General features: G+C 41.6%; 1 protein-coding gene across 4 annotated transcripts in view; it reads left to right on the forward strand.

The window, feature by feature from the left end:
* SORCS3 (sortilin related VPS10 domain containing receptor 3) overlaps positions 1 to 21,785 on the forward strand; it is a 575,246-nt gene that overhangs the window by 470,820 nt on the left and 82,641 nt on the right. For all 4 annotated transcript variants that reach the window (XM_036906473.2, XM_036906472.2, XM_057506299.1 and 1 more), the window contains exons 9-13: positions 1,327 to 1,506; positions 10,046 to 10,192; positions 11,733 to 11,835; positions 16,548 to 16,624; positions 19,502 to 19,593. In XM_036906473.2, the coding sequence (XP_036762368.1) occupies positions 1,327 to 1,506; positions 10,046 to 10,192; positions 11,733 to 11,835; positions 16,548 to 16,624; positions 19,502 to 19,593 (599 nt within the window). The remainder of the gene's footprint in view (positions 1 to 1,326; positions 1,507 to 10,045; positions 10,193 to 11,732; positions 11,836 to 16,547; positions 16,625 to 19,501; positions 19,594 to 21,785) is intronic.

Here is a 21,785-nt window from a genome sequence, read left to right on the forward strand (position 1 = left end):
GATGGTGTAAGCCTTAGATAAGGTCTTGAATTTGCAGTAATCACTGTACAGTGCCTAGTGTGGCATATGAAAACTGGGTTTTCATAAGGTATTTTCAATTGTGAACAATTAGATTTGATTTTAGAAGTGACCTAATCCAGGAATACAAACTAAAGTGACTTCAGGGAACATTAATACATAAGTGGCAGACCATGGCACTCTGACCATGGGGAACATTTTGGTAGATAGAGCTCAGACTCCACATAAAAGACTACATGTTCAGGTACTTGATAGAAGCTATGGTCAAACCAAACCTTTGTGATTTATATTCATTTCATGAGTCATTGGATTGCAACTTTGGTCTAGAGGCTATATACCCAAATGCTTAGAAGCTAACAACTGAGTGAGAGTCAGTACCCCAGAGGTCCAGAGCCTGGTTCTGTCCTTACTAGCTATTTCATCTGAAGCAAGTTGGCAAAATTCTGTGTGCTTATTTTACTTCTCAGTGAAATGGAAATAATCATGCTACTTCCATGATAGTATTATTTGGGGTTTTAATTTAAATAATGCATTTAGATGACTTAGAGTACTGCTCAAATGTTAGCTAGTTTTATCCCAACCTCTTCACTATTTTGGCAAGGTAATTGAAGTTTGGGAAAACTGGCACATTCAACAGGATGCAGCTAACTTAGAGCAGAGCTTATCTACGACCCAGACCACTAAACTCCAGGTTGAGTATCCTTTCTGCTCTATCAGTGATTGTCAAATATTACTTTACTAGCAGCAGAAACCCCCTAACCTTTTACTCCTAAAATATTTCACAGAACTGGTATAAAATAGATTCAAGTGGTGCTGCTTTGGGTGAAACAGAATTGGGGGCCTAGAGCCCACCTGTTGACTTCTCCATACCACCCTTCTTGCATTCTCCATGAATGCAAAGTGTGAAACCTCTAAACTAAAATGTTTGAAAACATAAATGAAGATCTAAAGAAGGGATAGGCCCTGTCTTTGTGTGTGTGAGTTTCCTCTTGAAAGGCTGTATGTCTCCATTAGCACTAACACTAACTTGCAGATATAAAAATAAAAAATGAAAGTGGATGAATCCCTGGAAGCCATGGAAAATGATACCCACCAAAGCCCCTGTCACGCATCTTACTGTCACTTAGCAAGGAACAGAAATTATAAAGCTCATAATTTATAGCCTGGGCCCAACACAGAATTGTTTAACATTGCCTATAACTCAAGCCTTTTCTCAACTGTTTCATAAGTCATGGTAATTACTCTGGGTCCCAGTGGGCAGGGAGATAGGGAGATCAGCTGCTGTACAGGTTTTCTGTCTTCTTACAGGACATGCATATCATCAGTACTGATGAGAACCAAGTGTTTGCAGCCGTCCAAGAATGGAACCAGAATGACACCTACAACCTTTACATCTCGGACACACGTGGGATCTACTTCACTCTGGCCATGGAAAACATTAAGAGTACCCGAGGTCTAATGGGAAACATCATTATTGAATTGTATGAGGTATGGTAGCCAAGATTATCCTGCACTTTTATCTGCCTCTTGCTTTCATGAGTTTTAATGGTATAAACACAAGTGTCAGAGTCAGTCCGTCCTGGGTTCAGACTTGAGCTGTACCACTTAGCAATTTTGTGACTTTGAGCAAGGAACTTAACTTCTCTGTGCTTCAGTTCCCCCACCTGTAAGACAGGGATAAAATAAAATATTTACCTAATGAGATTATCATGAGAAAGAGAGCTAATGTATAGAAAGCATCTAATGTGGTGTTTACTCAATAAACCGTCTACAAATGGTAGCTAAATTGGATGTTCTTGCATATGTGAGCATGATTACAAGCCAGAGCTGAAGGTGCTTGGCCTAGATGTGATATCTTAACTACCTTTTTCAACTCTAGGCTTCTTACTATGGACTCTGGGTGGAGGTATATGTCTATTTTATATGCATTACGTTGTTTGGAGTATTCTATTTTATGAACAAATCTTATAGGAAAAGAAAAGCAAACATCAGTGTTTGGGGGTGAGGATGACAATATCTGTGCTTGGTGAAGAACTGAGCATGTTTTTGTTTTTAATATGATTGCTTTACTGAGTTTTCACTTATTCTGAGATTTTGTTTTTAAATGTGATTATCAGTTAAAGGACAATTAATCTAGGAAACTGAGTGACTCCACATATGGATTAGAGAAAAATAAAACTACTTGTTTCAGTGACTCAAAGGACATAGTACTTTTTTATGCCTCTGTTGACAGTGCATGACCTTTGACAGTTCTGGCCATAGTGAAGGGACTTGACTATCTTGGTTTGATGGACTGATTTGAAAAAATGTGTGTCTCATTAGCTAACATTAACTCGTGACTGGTGCTCAAACCCGCACTGGCTATGCTGGTTAAATTAAGGTCATTCATTCATGGAAGGACAAGTTGTCTGTTGTGGATGGTAACCTCCAATGGCTTGAGTGAGCTGCTCCCTTGTGAGCTTTCATCCTTGAGGAGTGGGAGCAGCTTTCAGAACAGAGAGATGGGTGCATGGGCTTCTGCTTACAGTGGGCTCTGCCAACGTCCCAGTATCCCTACACTGGCATCTAAGTTGGCTGCTCCAGGTTGACAGTGGTAGAAACCTATAGGATTTCAGTTATTTTACTAGGGAGGAGGATTACACAGAGACATGGGGTAAATGGGAGTACATTAAAAAGAGAGAGAAAGAAGTGAATGGCATTGGATATAAAACAAAATCAATAGAAATACCCTGACTTCCTAGGAGACAGTTGATAAGTGCTGAAATAATTCCCTTCTTAATAAGGTCCCAGTTTGGGCAACGACCCAGATTTTTTCCTAGAGTTTTAAAAACAATAAAGATGACTAACATATGTAAAGGGCTTTGGAAGGCTTACATGTCCATGCCTCTAATCATACCAGGAGGCAGATATCCCTTTGTTATGGGGCAATGAGTTACATCTCGTGGGAAGGTTTAGATGAAAGTTCCTAGGCCTGAGGCCACACCAACCAACTTCCTGTTTGCACAAGTGAGGCTAAAAAATAAGTATTTTTCATGTTCCTGTGGTGAGACCCCAACAGGAGAGGGTTGGCATTGCTGCAATTGGTCTTGCAGCTGAGAAATCCCTGTGTCTCTGACTCAGTTGATATGTGGTGGGTGAGTTTGCCACCATATTGTTCTCCTAAGAAAGGGTGCTTAAAACTCCTTGTTCATGTGAACAGTGAGACACCCTCAAGTGGAGCATAAATCAAAATTAAGAATGTGCTGAGGTAATTATCTTGTTGCCTTGCTAAAGTCGGTCATGTATTTTCAGTCTTATTGGGGAGAAAAATGTATGATGTCACTGCATCCACAGAGAAGCCAGACGTGCCAGGCAAGGCAGCTTCTCTCACGTTACTTCTGTTCAGCTTGTTCTCCATTCAATTTTATCAGGGTTCATTGTTCACCTACTTTGTGTTCAAGCCTGTGAGGAAGACAGAGGGATAATGGTTCTTCTCCTCAGAGAGATTGTAGTCTAGTTTGTTGGGCTTTGAGGGGTCAGTAAACAAAGATTCTTATTTACCTTCCCAAGATCAGAACCAGTGAAACAGAGACAAAGGGTGAGGCAAATGGAGATCAAACATCAAGTTTATTGCTTTTAAAAGTTATGTAGGAGGAAATGGGCTTGCTAGTACTCCACCTGAGAGTTGGATTTATCCATCCAGTCATAGGCAAAAATAGTAAATCAAAAGCTCTCCTACGGATACCTGTCTGTATAGCACCACTGCATTAGGATGCAGAAAATATGTTCTCTCGGGCAGATCCCAGAAACAGTGGGCATGGAGCTGAGCTGTGCAAGCCCAGGTCTTACTCTCAGTGTTACCAATCTGATTATCAGTCCTGTTTCCCTGGTGTGTGTGTGGGGGGGGAATGAAGAAGTGGAAAGCATTCCATATATCAAGAGTGGCACAGGCCAAGAATTAGACTGAAGGTATAGATTTGTAAATTGTAATCTAGCCAGCCTGTTGCATAGAATAGATGCTTGTCAGGTACAAGAGTGAATGCTAGATAAGTAGTTGGTGTTAAGATTCTAGAAGACATGTTAATACCAAAGAAATAAATTGGATCCTAACACTATCTAGACAATGACCATATTGAAAGTTTTTAGACGGTGATGCTGTTTTGCACCTGGAGATACATTCTGTGATTTGAAGATAAAGCTTGATTTAATTAGTCTCTAAGGGTCATTCGACTTTAACCTTCTTCACTGGAGATTTTCATAGAAACCAAGATTGTGTACCATATGGCCAGTTAGTAAAGAGACCATAATTTTTCTGGACTCTGAATGCCCTTGAATAATGCAGCTGGGAAAACTAGTAAGTTTTCACATTCAATTCAGCTGAGTTAACACACTTTCCTGGAGTGTGTTTTGTTTGATGAGATGAGGCTGGTGCACGAGACTTACAATCTACTAGAAAGATATAAGTGACTCTATTAGAGCAGTTAGTGATCGTGGACTAACTTGTATTAAAGGTCTGATTCCCCATGTTGTAGAATCATTAAAGAAGAAGGTTAATTTTAACTCAAGGAATTTGAGAAGATTTATAGATTAATTAGTTGGCTTAAAGGATGAATTTCTAGAGCTTGGGAGAAAGGAATGTCTGGTGGAGTCCCAGCATGAGAAGAGGACTGGAGTCTGATGAGTAGGGGTCATTTTTATGGAATGTTGAGTGATGTTGGGGAATCTTGGGGATAAAGGTTGAATGACATTAGTAAAAGTTTCAACTGAAAAATAGGGCATTTATTCAATGGGCTAGTATTTATTTACCATTTCCCCCTATATCTACGTATCTACTTGAATGACATTTGCATGCATGATATAGTCTCCTTTGCCAAGTTAATGTATAACTTTATATTATTATGTAATAGGATGGTATACCTATTTTCCCTTGTCTGAAATGGCAGAGATGCCTCTGGTAACACAAATGTGAGGTGTTCAGGGTGACCATGGCCACTTAAAGCTACTGATCTATCACTGCATCTTCCATTTGAACCTCTCAAGCCTCTTCTTGACAAAGAAAAGGGGACAAATAATTTATTTGAGAATTCATCTTGCAGAGCTTCCCCCTGAGAGACCTTGCAAACCAATGGGAATCTACCCTCCTGAACTCCTAAAACCTAAAAAGGTAGACATGTTGTTTCCTGGTCTGTTGTTAAGGAGTTCCTTGTTTGTTGTCTCTTTAATCCCTGTCTCAAAGTACAGTATTGTCATGGCTGTAATTATATAATCAGGGGAGAAAATAATTCTTGAAGGCCAAATAATAATCTCTTCTTTAAGGTGTCAGAGTGCATTCCCTCAAAACAAGGCTGGTGTTGAGAGTGAATGTAGTCAATTATGTGTGTTCTCCATTATTCTTATGACACTTGTTTCATGTGGAGCTCTGCTGTGGTTCCTTCACACCCCTCACTGTAAACTGCATTTCTTCTTAGTTGCTCTGCACTGATAAGTCAAGAACCAAATTTTTTTCCCAAGACCTTCAGTTATATAAGGCAGACATGCTCTGAGCTGCTGGTCTGCTGCATTTTCTTCAATACTTTCCTGGATATCAATCATCCAACTTGTAACTCTTTATAATAATAGTAACAGCAGTGTACCAGGCAATGTCTAGATCAACATTGTTGAACAAGTGTATAATGCAAGTTACACATGTACTTCTAAATTTTCTACTACATCATACATGCAAAAAAGTAAAAAGAAATGGGTGAAATTAATTATAATACATTATACTTAAACCAAACTATCCAAAATATTTTCACTTCAGTATATGCTCAATATGAAAAATTTACAATGAGTTATTTTATATTTTTTCTGCACTGAGTCTACAAAATCTTGGGTGTATTTTACACTTCTCCCATATCTCAATTCATATGCTAAACTTTCACCAGAAATAGTTGATCAGTATTTACATTTAATAAAATTTACAGTAGAAAAAGTAGATTCATATACCCAGGGGATTCCAAACATACTTACAAGTTTGCCAATAACCGAATTGGGTTATCAGTTTTTAATTCTAAGTGCCCAGTAGCCATAAGTGGCTAGTAACTACGGTATTCGAGTGCATAACCATAAAGACTTCATGTAATTTTTCTCACTTTTCTAACACACTGTTTCTCTGTGGCAGGTGTCATTCCCATTGTACCTATAAGAGTGCAGAGATGCAGAACTTTTAGTAACTTGGCTCAGATCACATACCTATGTTTGAACCATCCCATGTCTATTTGACTAAAATGCCCAGGCTCTTCCCACTACACATTTTTTTTTCACATTAATTTTTTTGTTGTAGTGTAATTTGTATGTAGTGAAATGTACCCTTTATGGTACACAGTTCTAAGAGTTTTGACAGGACTATGCAGTTGTGTAACTACCACCATAATCAAGCTGTAGAGCGATTCTCTTACCCCGAAATATTTCCTCTTATGGCCCTTTGTGGTCAACCTTCCTCCCACCCAAAGTCACTGGCAAACCAGTCCAATTTCTCTCTCTCTCTCTGTCTCTCTCTCTCTCCAGTGTTGCCTTTTCTATATTTTCATATGACTGGAATTATATAGTAGGTAGTCTTTTGAATCTGGCTTCTTTCACTTAGAATAATGCATTTGAGATTCACCTATGTTACTGAGTATCAGTAAATGTTCCTTTTTATCGCTGAGTAATATTCCATTGTGTGGATGAACCTTAGTTTGTTTATTCTTCACCAGTTGAAGGGCATTTAAAGTGTCTCCAGTTTTATGTGATTATGAATAAAGTTTTTACAAAGATTCACATGAACATAAGCTTTTATTTCTCGTGAGTAAATGCATAGGAGTAGGATTTCTAGGTCGAATGTGAATATAGGTTTATAAAAAGCCACCAATCTGAGTCTAAAGTGGCAGTGTCATTTTGTTTCCCCCCCAGAGATATATGACTTTTCTATATGCTTCACATCTTCACCAACACTTGGTAGTATCAATTGTGTGTGCACGTGTGTTTAGCCATTCTTATTGGGACCTATTGGCACCACACTGTGAGTTTAGTTTGAATTTCCTAATGCCTAATTGTGCTGACCCCATTACAGTTGGGCAGATAAAATGGAAGTCTCTGAGCCACCTTAGTGTTCTGGTCTCTTTGCCTATTTTATTGATGTTTCTCTGCTTTCTCTGTGCCTAACACCTGCCCTCCACCTTCTTGTTTATCATGACCTTAGGTGACTCTTCTTTGGCCAGATGGACAGCTGCTTTTTGATTCCACAGGGACATTTTTCTCAAAACAACTTTCATCAGCCCCTCACCACAGGTGCAACTCTAGGAAGTGCCTGAGGCAGACCATGGTAATTGCTTTTCTCAGCGGAGCCCTGCCTTCCTGGTCCGGAGGGCCCAATGATGGGAGCAACAGATGACCATACCACCTGGACTCAGTGCCTTGCCAAGGGGTCGCTGTCAGTTTCCCTTTGCACCTCAGATTAATTTCAGAGGGAAAGTGGGACATGCAGGCCTGAGACTTGCACTGCCCTCTTCTGTGGGCGCCGTCACAAGCTGGTTCCTTCTCCTTGAACTGTGGGGAGAACAGCAGCAGCCATGCTTCTGACTTCAGATGACAGGGGGAGGAAGCATGTATAAGCTTATCCTATGCCAGTACCTCCATGGACAGAGAATTAAAATGCTCACATTCTCCAGTTCCTTTATATTGCAAGTAGTGAGGGAACAGTGCTTCATGATACTTTTGTACCAGAGGTCTATATGGACCTACTGGCTACAGATGCAAGCATGTGTGGGCATGGGTCTACTAGGCGGCAACATAAATATATTTCACACTTGGGTTGCAGTTAAAAAGTTTGAAAGTCAATGGCCTAGGGTACATAAAAACAAAGTGCCTTCCAAATTTAAAACCCACTTATGTAAGATTTAGAGCCAAGAAACAATTCAGTAATAATGCAAGGGCTTTGACCAATTCAAATACAAATGGCTAGTGTTCTGGGTTTAGTTGGGAGGGAGATTGCTGTATTATATGCAGTTGCAGGAGAAATGCCTTCAGAGTTACAGGTGGGTTCCCTGGAATCTCTCTTTCCGACATCTGTTCAGCCTCCATTCTCCTGATTTGGCTCTCAGAGTATGTGGGGTACACAGAAAATGCCCATCTAAGTGGTGGAGCTCTCAGTGGGAAAATAGGATAGTGACCAGTCTATTTGCCAAATATACTCATCCAGAAGAACACAGGAGGATGCCCAACGGCAGGTAATTCATGTTGTAATGCACTGAGCTAAGGAGACAAGGGACAGGCTGCAGGAGCTCCACAGGAGCAGACTTGGAAGTCTGAGTCGAACGTATGTATTTTCTTCCAGGAAGTGAATAGCAAGGGCCTGGGTATGTGTTGGAGGGGGTCCAGCTGGCTTGGGGAAGAGAGTTCTCTGAAATCATTAGCTGGTGGTCTAGTAGAAAAGGCACCAACTCTGTGGCTAAAGAAAATACCAAAGGCCTTCATCAGGCAGAAGTTCTAAAGAAATATAGGTTCTATTCTCTGTGATGAATAATTGGCAGTCAGGTTTAAGAGACACACCTTTGCAGTTGGTTTTAAAGACTGAGGTGATATAAGGACCGTATGGCCCCCAGGTGAATATATAAGAGGCCAGCCTTCCTGAAATGTCACTGCCTCTAAGCACCCGGGCCAGGGAGGGGGTGTCCGGGGAAGGACAGGACTCTGGCACCGGTGCCCCTCCTCCACGTTGGCATCCTTCCTTCCCCCCACTCTGGTCAAGCTAGGAATCTAATCAATTCCAGTGTTGGCTTTTTGTCAGAGTCCCCTGGTGGTGTCTTTCTCAGATAATTCTGTTCCTTCTGACATTCTCTGTCCCTTTGTTTGTTTTTATTTGGGTTGGCATTCTCTTTCAAGGCCAGTGCGGTTATTTGTTTTTTTAGAGACTTATTTCATCAACTAAATCATGTCCTTAAAAAAATTAAAGGGCTCACTTCCATGGAATTCTTTCCCACTGGTGTTCTCTCAGAACTGCAATAAATTGCAATTAACCATGATTCCCAAAGACTCAAAGAATGGGAGGTAAATACAATTAGAATTTTGAGATATCTATTATCCAGAAAACCTGCCATTCAACCTCTTGTTTATATATATCTAAACTTTTTGAATTACCTGTTGGCTTTGGGAAATGCTGGAGTTGTAGGGAAGTTAAGGGAATCTTTCTTTGACATAGGGTGTTGTCATTCTAAATACTTGTTCTTATTGCTCACTGCATAGACATAGAAGGAATACAAGTTTATGTCAAATCTGTACTTATTCCAGAACCCTGCTGGATCACAAATCTCTTTAATCCTCTAGCTACTTGTTTTGTGGCGATGCTATTTTCTCTTCAAAATATCAAGGGTAGGCAAATCCCGATACCTTGGGACTCCGGCAGGAGTGCTCTGCATCGTCCTATGTATCCATTGGCAGCCAACTGAGGAAAGAAAGGCAGGGCAAGGCTAATTTCACCTCTTGCAAAGTGACTGTTGGCTGAGACCCAAAGATGATATGGGAGTCATCCCTAGTCACACAGCAAACTGCACAGTCAGAGACAGATGCCAGGTCACCAAGCTGGGTCACTTGCCCAAAGATATCGACCTCACTGCTATCTGGGAAGCCTCAACTTCCATCCAGCGTTAAGGATTATACCTTGATGCCCTGAACACCTGTCTACAGGCCCCTCCTGAGCTAAAGCCCATGTTCTCTAGTAGTTGTTTTCCACCACCCCCACCTTGGAGGGAATGTTAATAGTTAATAAATGACAAGGTCTTATGAACAAAGCACAGAGCAGCATCTAAAGTGGGAAAAAGCAGGTATGTAAGAGGGGAATGTGGCATCTGGGTTAGGGGGTGGAGGGTGCAGAGATGAACTTGTACTTCTCTTGAAGACCACGTGGCATACAACATTTCTCACCATGTTCCTCCTCTTCTCTTTTGTACAACCAGCACCCCGAGGAAAATGCTGGAGCCTCTCCAAGACTATCAGCCAACATGGTTCTCCATCTCTCACCCTTTTTTCCTAGGTAGCAGGTATCAAAGGGATATTCCTGGCAAACAAGAAGGTGGATGACCAAGTGAAGACATACATCACTTACAACAAGGGCAGGGATTGGCGCCTACTGCAAGCTCCAGATATGGACCTGAGAGGAAGCCCGGCACACTGCCTGCTGGTCAGTCACCCAGGCTCATGTGGAGTCCGCATGGCAGGCTGCTTACCTGGGGACCTGTGTCAGGGGATTTCTTCCATCAGGGGGTTGGGGGAGGTCTTAGGAACTTGGCTGGTGCTGGACAGGGATTTCCTACAAGTCCCCGGGCATTGATCTATGGACGCAGACTGCCATTCCTCTTGGATGGAAAATTTAGTTCAATTCCACAGACTTTTACTGAGAATATAGCATGTGCTCCAACTCCTAGTAAGATGAGGAAATGTACAAGAGAAAGTGCCTGTGTTTCAGGATCCCAGGCTGAGCTCAGTTGTGGCAACACTCTTGTGAACTGAGACTGATATGATGCAGTTTGATGAGTGCTTGATAGACGTCAAGGTGAGCAAAAGTTGCCTTGAATCATAAGAAAGGTGAAGGTGGTATATCCACATAGGACAGTGAATCTATCAGCATTCTCATGGTTCCAGCCATATGGAATATTGGGGTAGGCACAGTGGAAAGCATGATTTATAAGATGTTATCTCTACCGTCAGGAGCTGCAGCTCTAGGTGGGGATGGAAGATATAATTAACAATGAAATTCACAACCCTCAGTGCCCTCTTAAAGAGGACCTATGTGAGAAACTCTTCTAAGGTCCCAGAAATGCTTATGTTTCTCCTTAGCAAAAAGTTGCCTTTTGCTACTTATTAAAAAGCTTTATTAACCACATTATCAGATTCTAGACATTACGTTGACAACTGGAGATAAAGTGGGAAATAGGGCAGACAGGCCTTTACCCTTTTGCAGTTTTCACTCCAACTCCATGTTGTTTGCTTGGAGTACTGGGAAGGTAAGAAACAAATGCCCGCCTACCTCTAGGGACTGGTCATAGTATGAGATTTTTGCCCCCAAAACTTACCCATGGCTTCATCTTATTTTCTTAACTTAATGTTCTTCTTTCCCAAGTTTCATCATTTTATTATTTTAATGTATTACATAGGACACATCTCTATAAATCCCTAATCCTTTTTAAGAACACCCAAAAAGGGGTAAATAAGTAAATAAATAAAGAACACAAGCTTATATGAGTTTTAGATAATGGCTTCAAACATTTTAAGTAAAATTATAAACAGAAACTAAATACATAAGAGAGAGGAGACAGCCTGGTTGAAGAAGGTGGAAGGCCTAGAGACTGTTTCCCTTTTCACCCCTCCCTGTGGCCCCTTAGAGCTCCAAAGGCAGAGTGTGATGGTCAAGATCAAATCTGGCCAAAGGTTAGTGTTGTCCGGTGGAAGGGAACAGTCAGAGACTTCGTAAGGCCAATGATGAGCTGGACCTTGAAGCATGGGGCAGGGGGAGGAAGAAGGGGAGGCATACAATCATGATGGGTACTCAGAGCAGCAATATCTGCTCTCTCAGGTGAGGTGACCCCTGCCCCAAACAAGTGGATGGCTTACATTGTATCCTTGCTCTTTGCAGAAGCTGACCACCTGGATGCTCCTTCTGGTGGGCCAGGGGTATATGTCAAGAGGGTACTGAAATGAAGCTCTTTTCTTCTCCATTTTAGCCCTTTTGCTCCTTACACCTGCACTTACAGCTCTCTGAAAACCCGTATTCCTCAGGAAGAATATCTAGCAAGGCAACAGCCCCAGGACTTGTGGTGGCTACAGGTAAGGAAGACATTTCCTAGGCTTCTTCTTCACTGAGTACTTCTGGAATGTGTTTGTTTGGATTCTTGTAACTTTGGATTCATTTCATCATTGGATGAAAGCTGTAAGCTCTCTCCCTGCAAGCAGGCAGAGTTTCAGAAGCTTGTAACTTCTAGGTAAATGCATTATCCCCACATCACAGAGCAGAGTCCCCTGTGCTTAGCAAGAGGCCAGAATTCCTCAGAGTCAATCAACCAATCAGAAAAAGATTGTTTGTAATGGAGAATTTTCACTTTAAGAAAACATGGTGTATGTATGTGGTGGACTTGATAATGGGGGGAATCTAGTAACCACAGTGTTGTTCACCTAAGTATGTATTAATGATACCAAAATTAAAAAAATAAAATAAAACATAATAATATGAACTTCCTAGCTCACCAGATACATGTTGGGAGTAGTTTTCTCTTTACACAGAAGTTTCTTTGCAAAGGGTTTCACACCAGAGTTGTTTTTAATCAGGAGGTCTCTGGTGCATGTAAAGGTTTGTTTACACATGATTAACCACTTGGCTGAGAGCCTGGGGTAAAGGGCAGAAAAACTTAAGGTTGAATCATTAGAACCAATGTCCACTGAACATCAATCCGAAATGAAGATAAAGCAACCCTGAAATGAAAATGAAGTCTTCAGGGAATGTGTCTGATTAGCATGCATTTGATTTACATATACCTTTTCAGGAATACATTGATGGCATAAAACAAGGCAGGCTTCTAATCTCAGAAGTTAGCATTCTGGTGTGAGGCAGCTTTTTTCTAATGAAAGCAGATAAATTCACAGCGACTTCCTGAGATGGGGCATTCTGTTTTCTCCCATCAGCCTGAAGCTCTGGCCCCTTCTAGGCATGACTTCGTTCTCCAAGCCTCCAACCTTATGTACTTTTAGACGACCAGTGACCAATCACTCTAATCAGATTGATGGCTGGCAAAGCCTTATGGCATTTCAATCAACTCTTCTCCACCGCATAAGGGTTGGGCCCACCATATTTAACACCACTGGCTACAGGGAGCCCAGGACAGCGAGAGATGAGGGCAGGCACTACTGCTGTTCTCCTGGCTTGGGGAATGATTCCCACTCTCCACCATCCATGTGCGATAGACCTCCCAACTCCAGGACAACTATACTCTGCCTTTCCTCAAAGTCTATAGGAGGCTCTGGATTGGAAAACAGTAATCAACGATAAAAGTCAATATTATTTAAATGCTCATTATGTAACCAGGCATTGTCCTGTGTTTAACTGCTCTGAATTTCAGTGTTTTTATTGGTGAAGAGGGCTTAATAGTACTGACGTAATAGAATTGAAAGATTAAATGAAGCAGTGCTTAGAACAGTGCCTAGGAAGTGTTGAATGCTCAGTACATGTTACCTCTTATCATCCTTAATATTACAGAAATTTGAAACTGCTCTTCTTGTATCAGAAGAGTATGATTCGCTCATTTTCTTCCATAGAATCCATAAGTAGGCTGCATGCACAGTGCGTACACTGAATGAGTAAATAGGCTCAGGGAGCCTGTTGTCCTGCTTTTTAGGCTGAGCTCTGCCACGTACTCGCCTTATGAGTTTGGCCTAGTTCTTTAATCTCTGAGCTTCGTATTCCTCATCTGTAAAACAGGGTGTTTTATGCCTTTGAGGGTGTTGTAAGAATTAGAGATGGGAAAGTGTGTCTACAAAATTCAGCAGAGTGCTTGGACATAGTGAGGTGGGATTAGTTGTATTCGTGATCATCTCTGACCGTCACATGCCTCTACTGCAGTCTAATGTTAACTCTTTATAGATGAACAAATATGTAGATGTTAAAGATTTGTTCTTGAAACCTCTCGGTCCGTATATGTCAGAATTCACTGATCCAGTTTACTCTCTCCTTGGTGACTCTTGTAACCTTGTATGGCTCGGTGCTGAACCTTGGGACATGGGGAGGGACATAACCCAGCTGACAAGATCCTGGTGGAAAGCTGCGGCCAGGTCACCGGCACACGCATCCTCATTCCAAGCTTCCTACCTTGCTTGCCGGCTCTCCCTGGGAGGTTGTTTGCTATCAGGAAAATAATCATGGAGTTAGTGAAAGACGCCTTCAGGGGCCTGTGTGGAGCCTGTCACTCTGGGGCTCTTTCCCACATCCATGAACTCACCTGTCTTCACGTGGCAGTGACCAAGCTCTGCCCTCTCTTCCCACTGCCTCTTCCCACCTCCCATGGAGAAGTGGTCTCTGGGAAGCTGTGTGGATGAAAGCACGCCTTGCTTCATCTCTAACACCTGGGGAGGCCAGCTCAGCGGGCAGACGGAATTCCAGTCTGCAGAGCTTGGCAGCTGCTTTTCACAAGCAGAAGCACTAGGGTTTTCTAAACATTCTTACCTCTGTGACTTTAAGCTAGTAGCCCAGACCTCCCTTCTTCACGGTGCACTGCAGTGTGCAGAGCACTTTCCTTGCCTTGATCGAACAATGACACCTCATTTACAGATGCAGACAGGAGAGGAGGACAAGAGGGAAGGGCTGCCACGCCCGGGTCCACACTGCTGGCTGCATGTCTGATCTGTCCAGTACCCATTCAGCCAGACCCAGCCCTGAGCCCCTCCGCATGCCAACTGCGCAGCCCCCCAGGCCCCCCGCCAGGCTTCCTGTAAGCTCTGACTGCTCATACCCTTGTGCCTCCATGGAGGTGCATTCCCTCCCTGTGGGGGGTGCACACACTGCTTCCTCCTCCACGGAGCCCTTCGTCCCCTGGGTGGGCATCTGTGGTGGGGAGAAGCTTTTTTTTTTTTTTACTCCTGAGGACTCAAAAACTCTCTCTCTCTCTCTTTTTCTCTTTTTGCAGAAGTGTTTAACTAAGGAGCAGAAAAGAGTAGCCCTAGAGGAAATGGGGGTAAAAGCAAGTCACTTAAAGCTTCCCAAAAGGGCAGTGGACCCTCTGTGATTTACCAGCTAAGCTGTCAGAGAGATGCTTGCTATTTTCTCCATCTCTCATCCCCAGTCCAACAGTGAGGCACATTATTCAAATCTTCCTTCTCAGACACCATAACCTGAATTCTTCCTGTCAGGGGTTTCCTGCAGGGCCACTTAGGGACTCAACATCCTCAAAGATCAAGTCATGCTGGATACATCTTTTCTGTCCCTTCATCTGGAAACTGACTTTCTGGTCCTTGGGATCTGCAGCATTTCTCTCAGGAATTTTTTCCATTAAAAGATGATGTTCCTAAAGACAGACTTCACTGTGAGCCATCGATTCTCACTACCACAGGACATCCACCTTGGTAGTCATACTAATCGACGACCACACTCTATTCTGTTGAAACCAAATATGGCTTCAGAAACCTTCTTAGCACAGTGCTCCAGGAAGCCATCACCACACAACCTGAGCTGACATTCTCTGCCTCATCCCTCTTTCCTTTTTTCATCCATGTCTTCCAAAACCTGTATTTGGAGAGTTGAATTCCAAATTCCGAACCCATCTCCCTAGAGCTGCTTACCATGCCTCTCTGAACTCCATTTGTACCTACTGCCTGAGCCCAGAGCCCTGGGGTTATTTTTGGAAGCCTGGGTGTCAAAACAAGTTGGCTAGCTGTGTGCTCCCTCATGCTGATGGGAACTTGACAAGCTGTAAGAACGTGGCTTTAATTTCTATTTGAAGCATTAAATGTCAGGAGTTCAATTAACATTTTCATTATTGCATTTTTATTGTGCTCTTATTTAGGTTACAGATGTGTGGGAGCTAACATTCCCTTCCTGCTATTTTTAAAGGAAAAAATACCAACCAAAATGATAAATTCTTATATGTTTAGGGTACTTGCCTGGTTGTCTATACCTCCCCAAATGCACATCAATGTTGAAACGTGATTCAATCCTTTGTTTATTCTCATTCATCCTTCCACAGTTATTTATTGAGCAATTAGCTACTAAATTCGGAGGCCTGTTCTATCTCTGAGGTGGCGAGGGGGTGCCTATTGGGGAAAGGTGGGCAATCTAGGTAGACGGGAAAATCTTCACCAGTTCTTTTTTTCAGTGAACATAACCACAAGATGATGAAGTGTAAGAGGAAGGAAAAGAAAGGGAGAAGAAGAAAAAGAGGGTGTGAATGGATGGAGGCAATAATTATGGCCTGTCTAGGCTTAAACCAGGTGACTTCTCCTGCCACGTGTGTTAGCCATGATCTGCTGAGTATAGTCATCTTATTCTGGGCATTCTGCAATTTTGGTTCCATAGTTTATCATGTTGGGTCTCAGCTGCCTGGTACTCAGCAGACATGTTGACAACTTTAAGTTGGAATGCGCACACACACACACACACACACACCAGTTTTTCTTAGACTAAAATTATGCACTAAAATTAGATTAAAATTATCTACTCTTCCACTCTTTACCACCTTTAGGGAACACCTATCAAGATCAATTTTAAGCACTTATTGGTGTACAGAATGAATAGTTCAAGAGAGCCAAGCTAATCAATATTCATTCTTTAAATCTTAACATGTAAAGATGCATGGCTGTTACAGTATTTAGTTTTTCTCCCATATTGGGTTTTCCTTCCTGCTGAGTTTTTGATATAACACAAAGAAAGAGACCGCACAAATCAAACCTCCCAACAGACCTTGGAAAACCTTTATTCTCTGCCATCCCCCTCCCGTGATGCCAAGCACACATCCGTAAAATCCCTGACAATTTCAAATGGTCTGCTTGTGTTTCAGGCAACATTGGCCCGGAGCTCTCATATACTGATATTGGTGTGTTCATCTCTTCTGATGGGGGCAACACCTGGAGACAGGTAATTGGGAGACTTGGGAACAGAGAAGAGGCATTTGGGGCAAGTTCTGCCAGCAGCTCTCCTTCTTAAAGATTTTCAGGCTCATCATGACTTTGCAATTGCAAAAAAAACAAAAACAAAACTGGAGCAGCTGTACAGGTTGGTCAATTTGACTGACAGCTGGGATGGACAATGTAGTAAAGTGGGAAGAGCACTGACTGGGCAGGGAATGGGATGAACTGCAGTTTTCTTAATTTCTTCATCCCTTCACCCAGCAATATGTATGGAACCAGATGCTAAGTACTGTGCTAGTTTCTGTGGATATGACTGATAACATGGTTTCTGTCATTAGACTAAAATGATCTACTCTTCCACTCTTTGCCACGTTCAGGGAACACCTATGGGATCTTAACAAGCAGGTCCCTTCAACTTTCTGAGTCTGTTTCTTTATCTGTAAGATGAAAAGGATAGAATATAAAAAGCAGCAAAGCCATGGAAGTATGTGGTGGTTTAAGTATTGTGGAGGCCCAGCCATAAGAACAAAACGGCTTAATAGATACATGACTACAGGCAAAAATTAATTCAATTTTATAAACATTTGTAGCAGCGCTGTCCAATAGAACTTTCAGCAACAGTGCAAATGTTCTGGGTTTCTGCTATCCTGTGTGACTATTGAACACTTGAAATGTGGCTAGTGTGACAAAGGAATGGAATTCTTTATTTTATTCATTTCAATCAATTTATATTTAAATAATCTCATGTGGCTACTATAGTGGACAACACAGATTTATATAATGTCCATTAGGTGTCAAGGATAAACCTGAGGAAGCAGTTGAATACTTTGGAGTCCATTTCCTCAAGGAGCTCAAAATTAAGTAGAGGAAACAGATTCATAGATAACCAACTACAGTTTAGAATGATTGTATTATTTTAGTAGCATTCTTAACATGCAGAGGAAAGGAAGGAGTTGATTCTACTTAGGGAAACTAAGACAGCTTCATAAGAAGAGTTGACATGTTATTAAGTCTTAAAGGTAAGAGGGTTTCTACTTGAGGAAGACTAGCACTGAATATCTTGTTGATGCAACTGAAGCCGCCATCTGAAATCCTCCTGGACACGTTCCTGCTTGGATAATCCCTTAGTAAAGATTATCACCACCATCACCAGCATCATCATCGCCACCCCCATCACCGCAACTGTCACCACTACCGCTATCAAAATTTTACCAAGGACCTACCAGACTCAACCAACTCTTTTAAGTATTACAAGGCATACAACAAAGAATTAAGTAGGTAGATGGTAAACAGACAAATAAGAACATACATTCAAAAGATAAGATAATGTCTTATAAGTGTCAAAATGAGGATGGAAACTCTTTGGTACAGAAACTCCTAACAGATAAACTATTGTCCCTCCAGCTCAAGAAATGGTTCACCTGGCCAGGTGGCCACTGCAGCACTCCTTTCTTGTATTATCCCTACTATAGATTTTTCTCTTTTCCCAAACAACTAAGGAGTCAAGTTTCCAGTCTAGTGCAGGACGAGGCAAGAGTTAGCAGCGGCCAAAATGATAGTACAAGGAAAGGATGAAGATAATAACTTTTCTCTCCTCCCCAGTGTCAAGAATCGTTTTGCAGCCCTCATCCTCAGACTGTAATCCAGCATGTCAATTATGTGGTTTATCACAGAGCCAGCCTTTGAGCTCTGGAGAGAAAATGCTAACTACCTGAAACATAAATGAATCACTCTTAGGTCCTTTGTGTATCAAGGTGCACCATTAGTGTGGACATTTTTCTTCCCTTAAAAGGCAAATGTGAGAAAGGAATCCAATTGAGAGGTTTATGCCTGAGAATCCATTTACTTTTTCTCTATGGTGTTCCCTGGAGCTCATATACAGGAGACCCCATTCCTCCTATTCCTTCCCTTTTAAATCTGCTTGAACTGCCTTACATGTCTTAGTACCTCTCACTTAACCTACCATCCCAAACCTCACCATCCAGGCTGCAAGAGGTTAAGAGCTAGAGGAATTCTCCAATTCCACTTCCCTCTAGAAGAACTAAAGTAGGGGGTTGGTTCCTTGCTGGAGAAATGTTTTTCCTATTTTAGGTTAGATATATGAAAATCATATAATAAGAGAAGCACTGGTATATGTGTGAGAGCCTTGCATCAGAGTAGGCACTTAGTAAATGCCTATGGGTAGATGGATGGATGGATCAGTAAATGAATGAATAAGTGATTGGATGAATAGGTAATAGACAGAAGAGTGAATCTAAGAATGAATAACTCTAGGTGCCTGGAAGGCTCATGTTCCAATGAGCATTTAGAGTAGAGATTCCCCAGGATCCAGACTTAGGTCTTCATCTGACTTGTAGGGGAACCTAGGAGGCGGTGGCTCAGTCTAAGAACTCCATCATGATACATGCTACAATATCTAGAGAACTTGTCTTTTAAGTTCCTAGATAATTTGTAAACAACATTATAAAACACAGACCGTTTATAAATTAGCAGGCATCTGAATAAGTGAGGAAGAAGAGAGAGCTTCGTATTAACTTACTCAGATGAAAAGATGGCGAAGCTTTTTTGAAGTCATGTTTTCTTTTGGGTTGTACAGCTGAGCATGAATCTTGTTGCCTCAACTTCTTGTAGCACACTGGTTCACAGTACTCATGGAAGGAGCCCTGGAAATACCATTTGAATGGCCTAGGGAGAGTTATTTGTTTGCCGCAAGTCCATTTCCTCATCTATTAAATAGTTATCATAGTACTTGCCAGTCTACCTAATAGGGTTGTCAGAAGGCTCAGAATCTACATGAAATGATGTATGTGAAAGACTTTGTAAACTACCAAGCACTGTTCAAACGCAGGTGTCGCTATGATTATTATTGTTGTTGTTGTTCCAGATCTTTGATGAAGAGTACAATGTCTGGTTCCTAGACTGGGGTGGCGCCCTCGTGGCCATGAAACACACACCTCTGCCAGTCAGGCATTTGTGGTAAGGACAGCTCCCTATCCTATTAATGAGCAATATTTTAGTGGAAAGGATTGGGACAAGTTATTCTGTATGGTTTTGTACCCATTTACCCATTTCCTCATCATCCATTTGTTCATCCATCCATCCACTGAATATACACTACATCATTGAACTCTTAGGTAGCAGTAGTAGGCTGGATCATTTAGATGGGGGAGTATGATGAATAGAGGTACATTAGGAATGGGTGCTCAAATAAGGCAGAAAAGAGCAGGAAGAACCTATAAAGTGGAGCAGCCAAGATTAAGAATCCAAAATACAGGAAATGGAAATTACTGCAAGAAGAAGGTTAGCATGTAGCAGCTACTAAGCTCAGTTCTCAATAAGCTGAGTTTGAGATGTCTGAAAATTCAAGCAGGGATGATGATGAGTTGTCAGATATATTTCTTTGAAGGTCGAGGCTGTGTAACACTCTTCATGGTAATGGTCAGCCATTAGGTGATAGCAAAAGTCATGGCAGTAGGCTAAGTGCCTCAGGAGAGTGGTTGTGACAAGAAGAAACCAGGGACTCCTAAGGAGTGCTGGTCAACAGCAACACGAAGAGCAAAGGAAGAAATTACAGAGCAGATTAAGGGAAAATATCCTAAAAGATAAAAACATGAGGGAAATGTTTTCATGGATGCTGAAGGAAGGGGAGTTCAATAGCACCAAATTCTATAATCAGATCAAGTTAGTTATGGAGTGTAAAACTACCTAGGATTTAGTAATATAGGGGCTTATTGGTGTTCCTTTTCAGAGTAGATTCAAAAGAGAGGTAAAGCTGAAAGTTAGAGTGCAATAGATATATGAATGAATGACTAAGTAAGCAATGGACTTAAGTGTGACTGTAGATGATTTTTCTCAAGAAAGAAGATTGTGCAATGAAGTTGAGTGTATATGTGCAAAACTCTCCAGTGAGGACAAATTTCTGGGTGAGAATATGTGACGATGACGATGGTTAGGATGATGACGATGATGTTTTTGTTTCTTTTGTTTTCAGCAGGGGATGGATAAGTATCATTTGTGTTTATCTCCTGAAGGGAAAGAATTTCAGGCCTCAGATTCAGCAAGTGAATATTTGAAAGAGTGACTCTTTGACAGTGATGGGTGTGCTGTCTCAAGTACAGTTGTTGGAATTAGCCAACGGCTGGATGGACCCTGGCTTAACTCCCAGGCCCTTGATTTCAGGAGATGAACTCTTTGAAAGAGTTTTACTAGGAGGCCTCAGATTGTAATTAGGAAAAGGCACAGAATCCCCAGGCACCAAATTCAAACTTAGCTACCTTAAGTTAAGTACAAGGACTTAAGGTTTCTCTCAGTTTGGCCATTTATTAGGTTACACCGTATGAAATTGCCACTTTTGTAAGTTAAAAATGATCAAACATCGTCAGTTTCTTAGAGCTCAACCTAACTGAAGTCCATGGTTTTACCTACCATGATATCTTCCTACAGAGAGATTATAAGAATAAATTCTTAAAAGACGCATGGAGCCATTTGTAAGAAAAGAGTTCTACCAACTCAAGAATGAGCTTATAAAAGTTTCTAAAATAATTGTTTATCATCCTTTTACTACTGATTGTATACTTTTTAGATAGTATCATAAGAATGAATTAACTTGATACTAATGATAGTCAGAATTTACTGAGGGATTATTATATTCCAGAAACTGTTCTAACCCTTTATATGAATTATCTCAGTTTTTGAAACAACCTTGTGGTACTCTCTTCATCATGTTTTTATAATGCCATTGAAATACAGGCATATTAAATACCTTGCTCAAGGCTACACAGCGAGTACCTGGCAGCACCAAATTGGGATTCTGTTATGGTTGCTCTTCTTTCTTAACTACTGATTTTCTCAGATATTTAAATAAGTGCACAGAGGCTTATTCATGGTCCCTGCCCTCTGGGAGGTCATAGTCAAGATGAAGAGTTTAGATAGCCTATGTATTGCCGGAAATCAAAGCAGTGCCCACTAAAGGATGCTGGCTGAGTGTATTGCTGGAATCCTGACGCAGGATGGAGTCCTGCCTAGGGGTAAGGGGCTCTTCGTGCAGCAGGTGGCATGAGGATTGATCTTGGAAAACGGATGCCTGGAGTAGGAGGAATTATAGGAGGCAAGCCAAGGAAAGAGAAAACTCTAACCAAAGCCTGTAATTCAGGAAATGTAGGGAGTGT

Source organism: Manis pentadactyla, chromosome 8 (genome assembly GCF_030020395.1).
Source record: "Manis pentadactyla isolate mManPen7 chromosome 8, mManPen7.hap1, whole genome shotgun sequence".
Classification (NCBI taxonomy): domain Eukaryota; kingdom Metazoa; phylum Chordata; class Mammalia; order Pholidota; family Manidae; genus Manis; species Manis pentadactyla.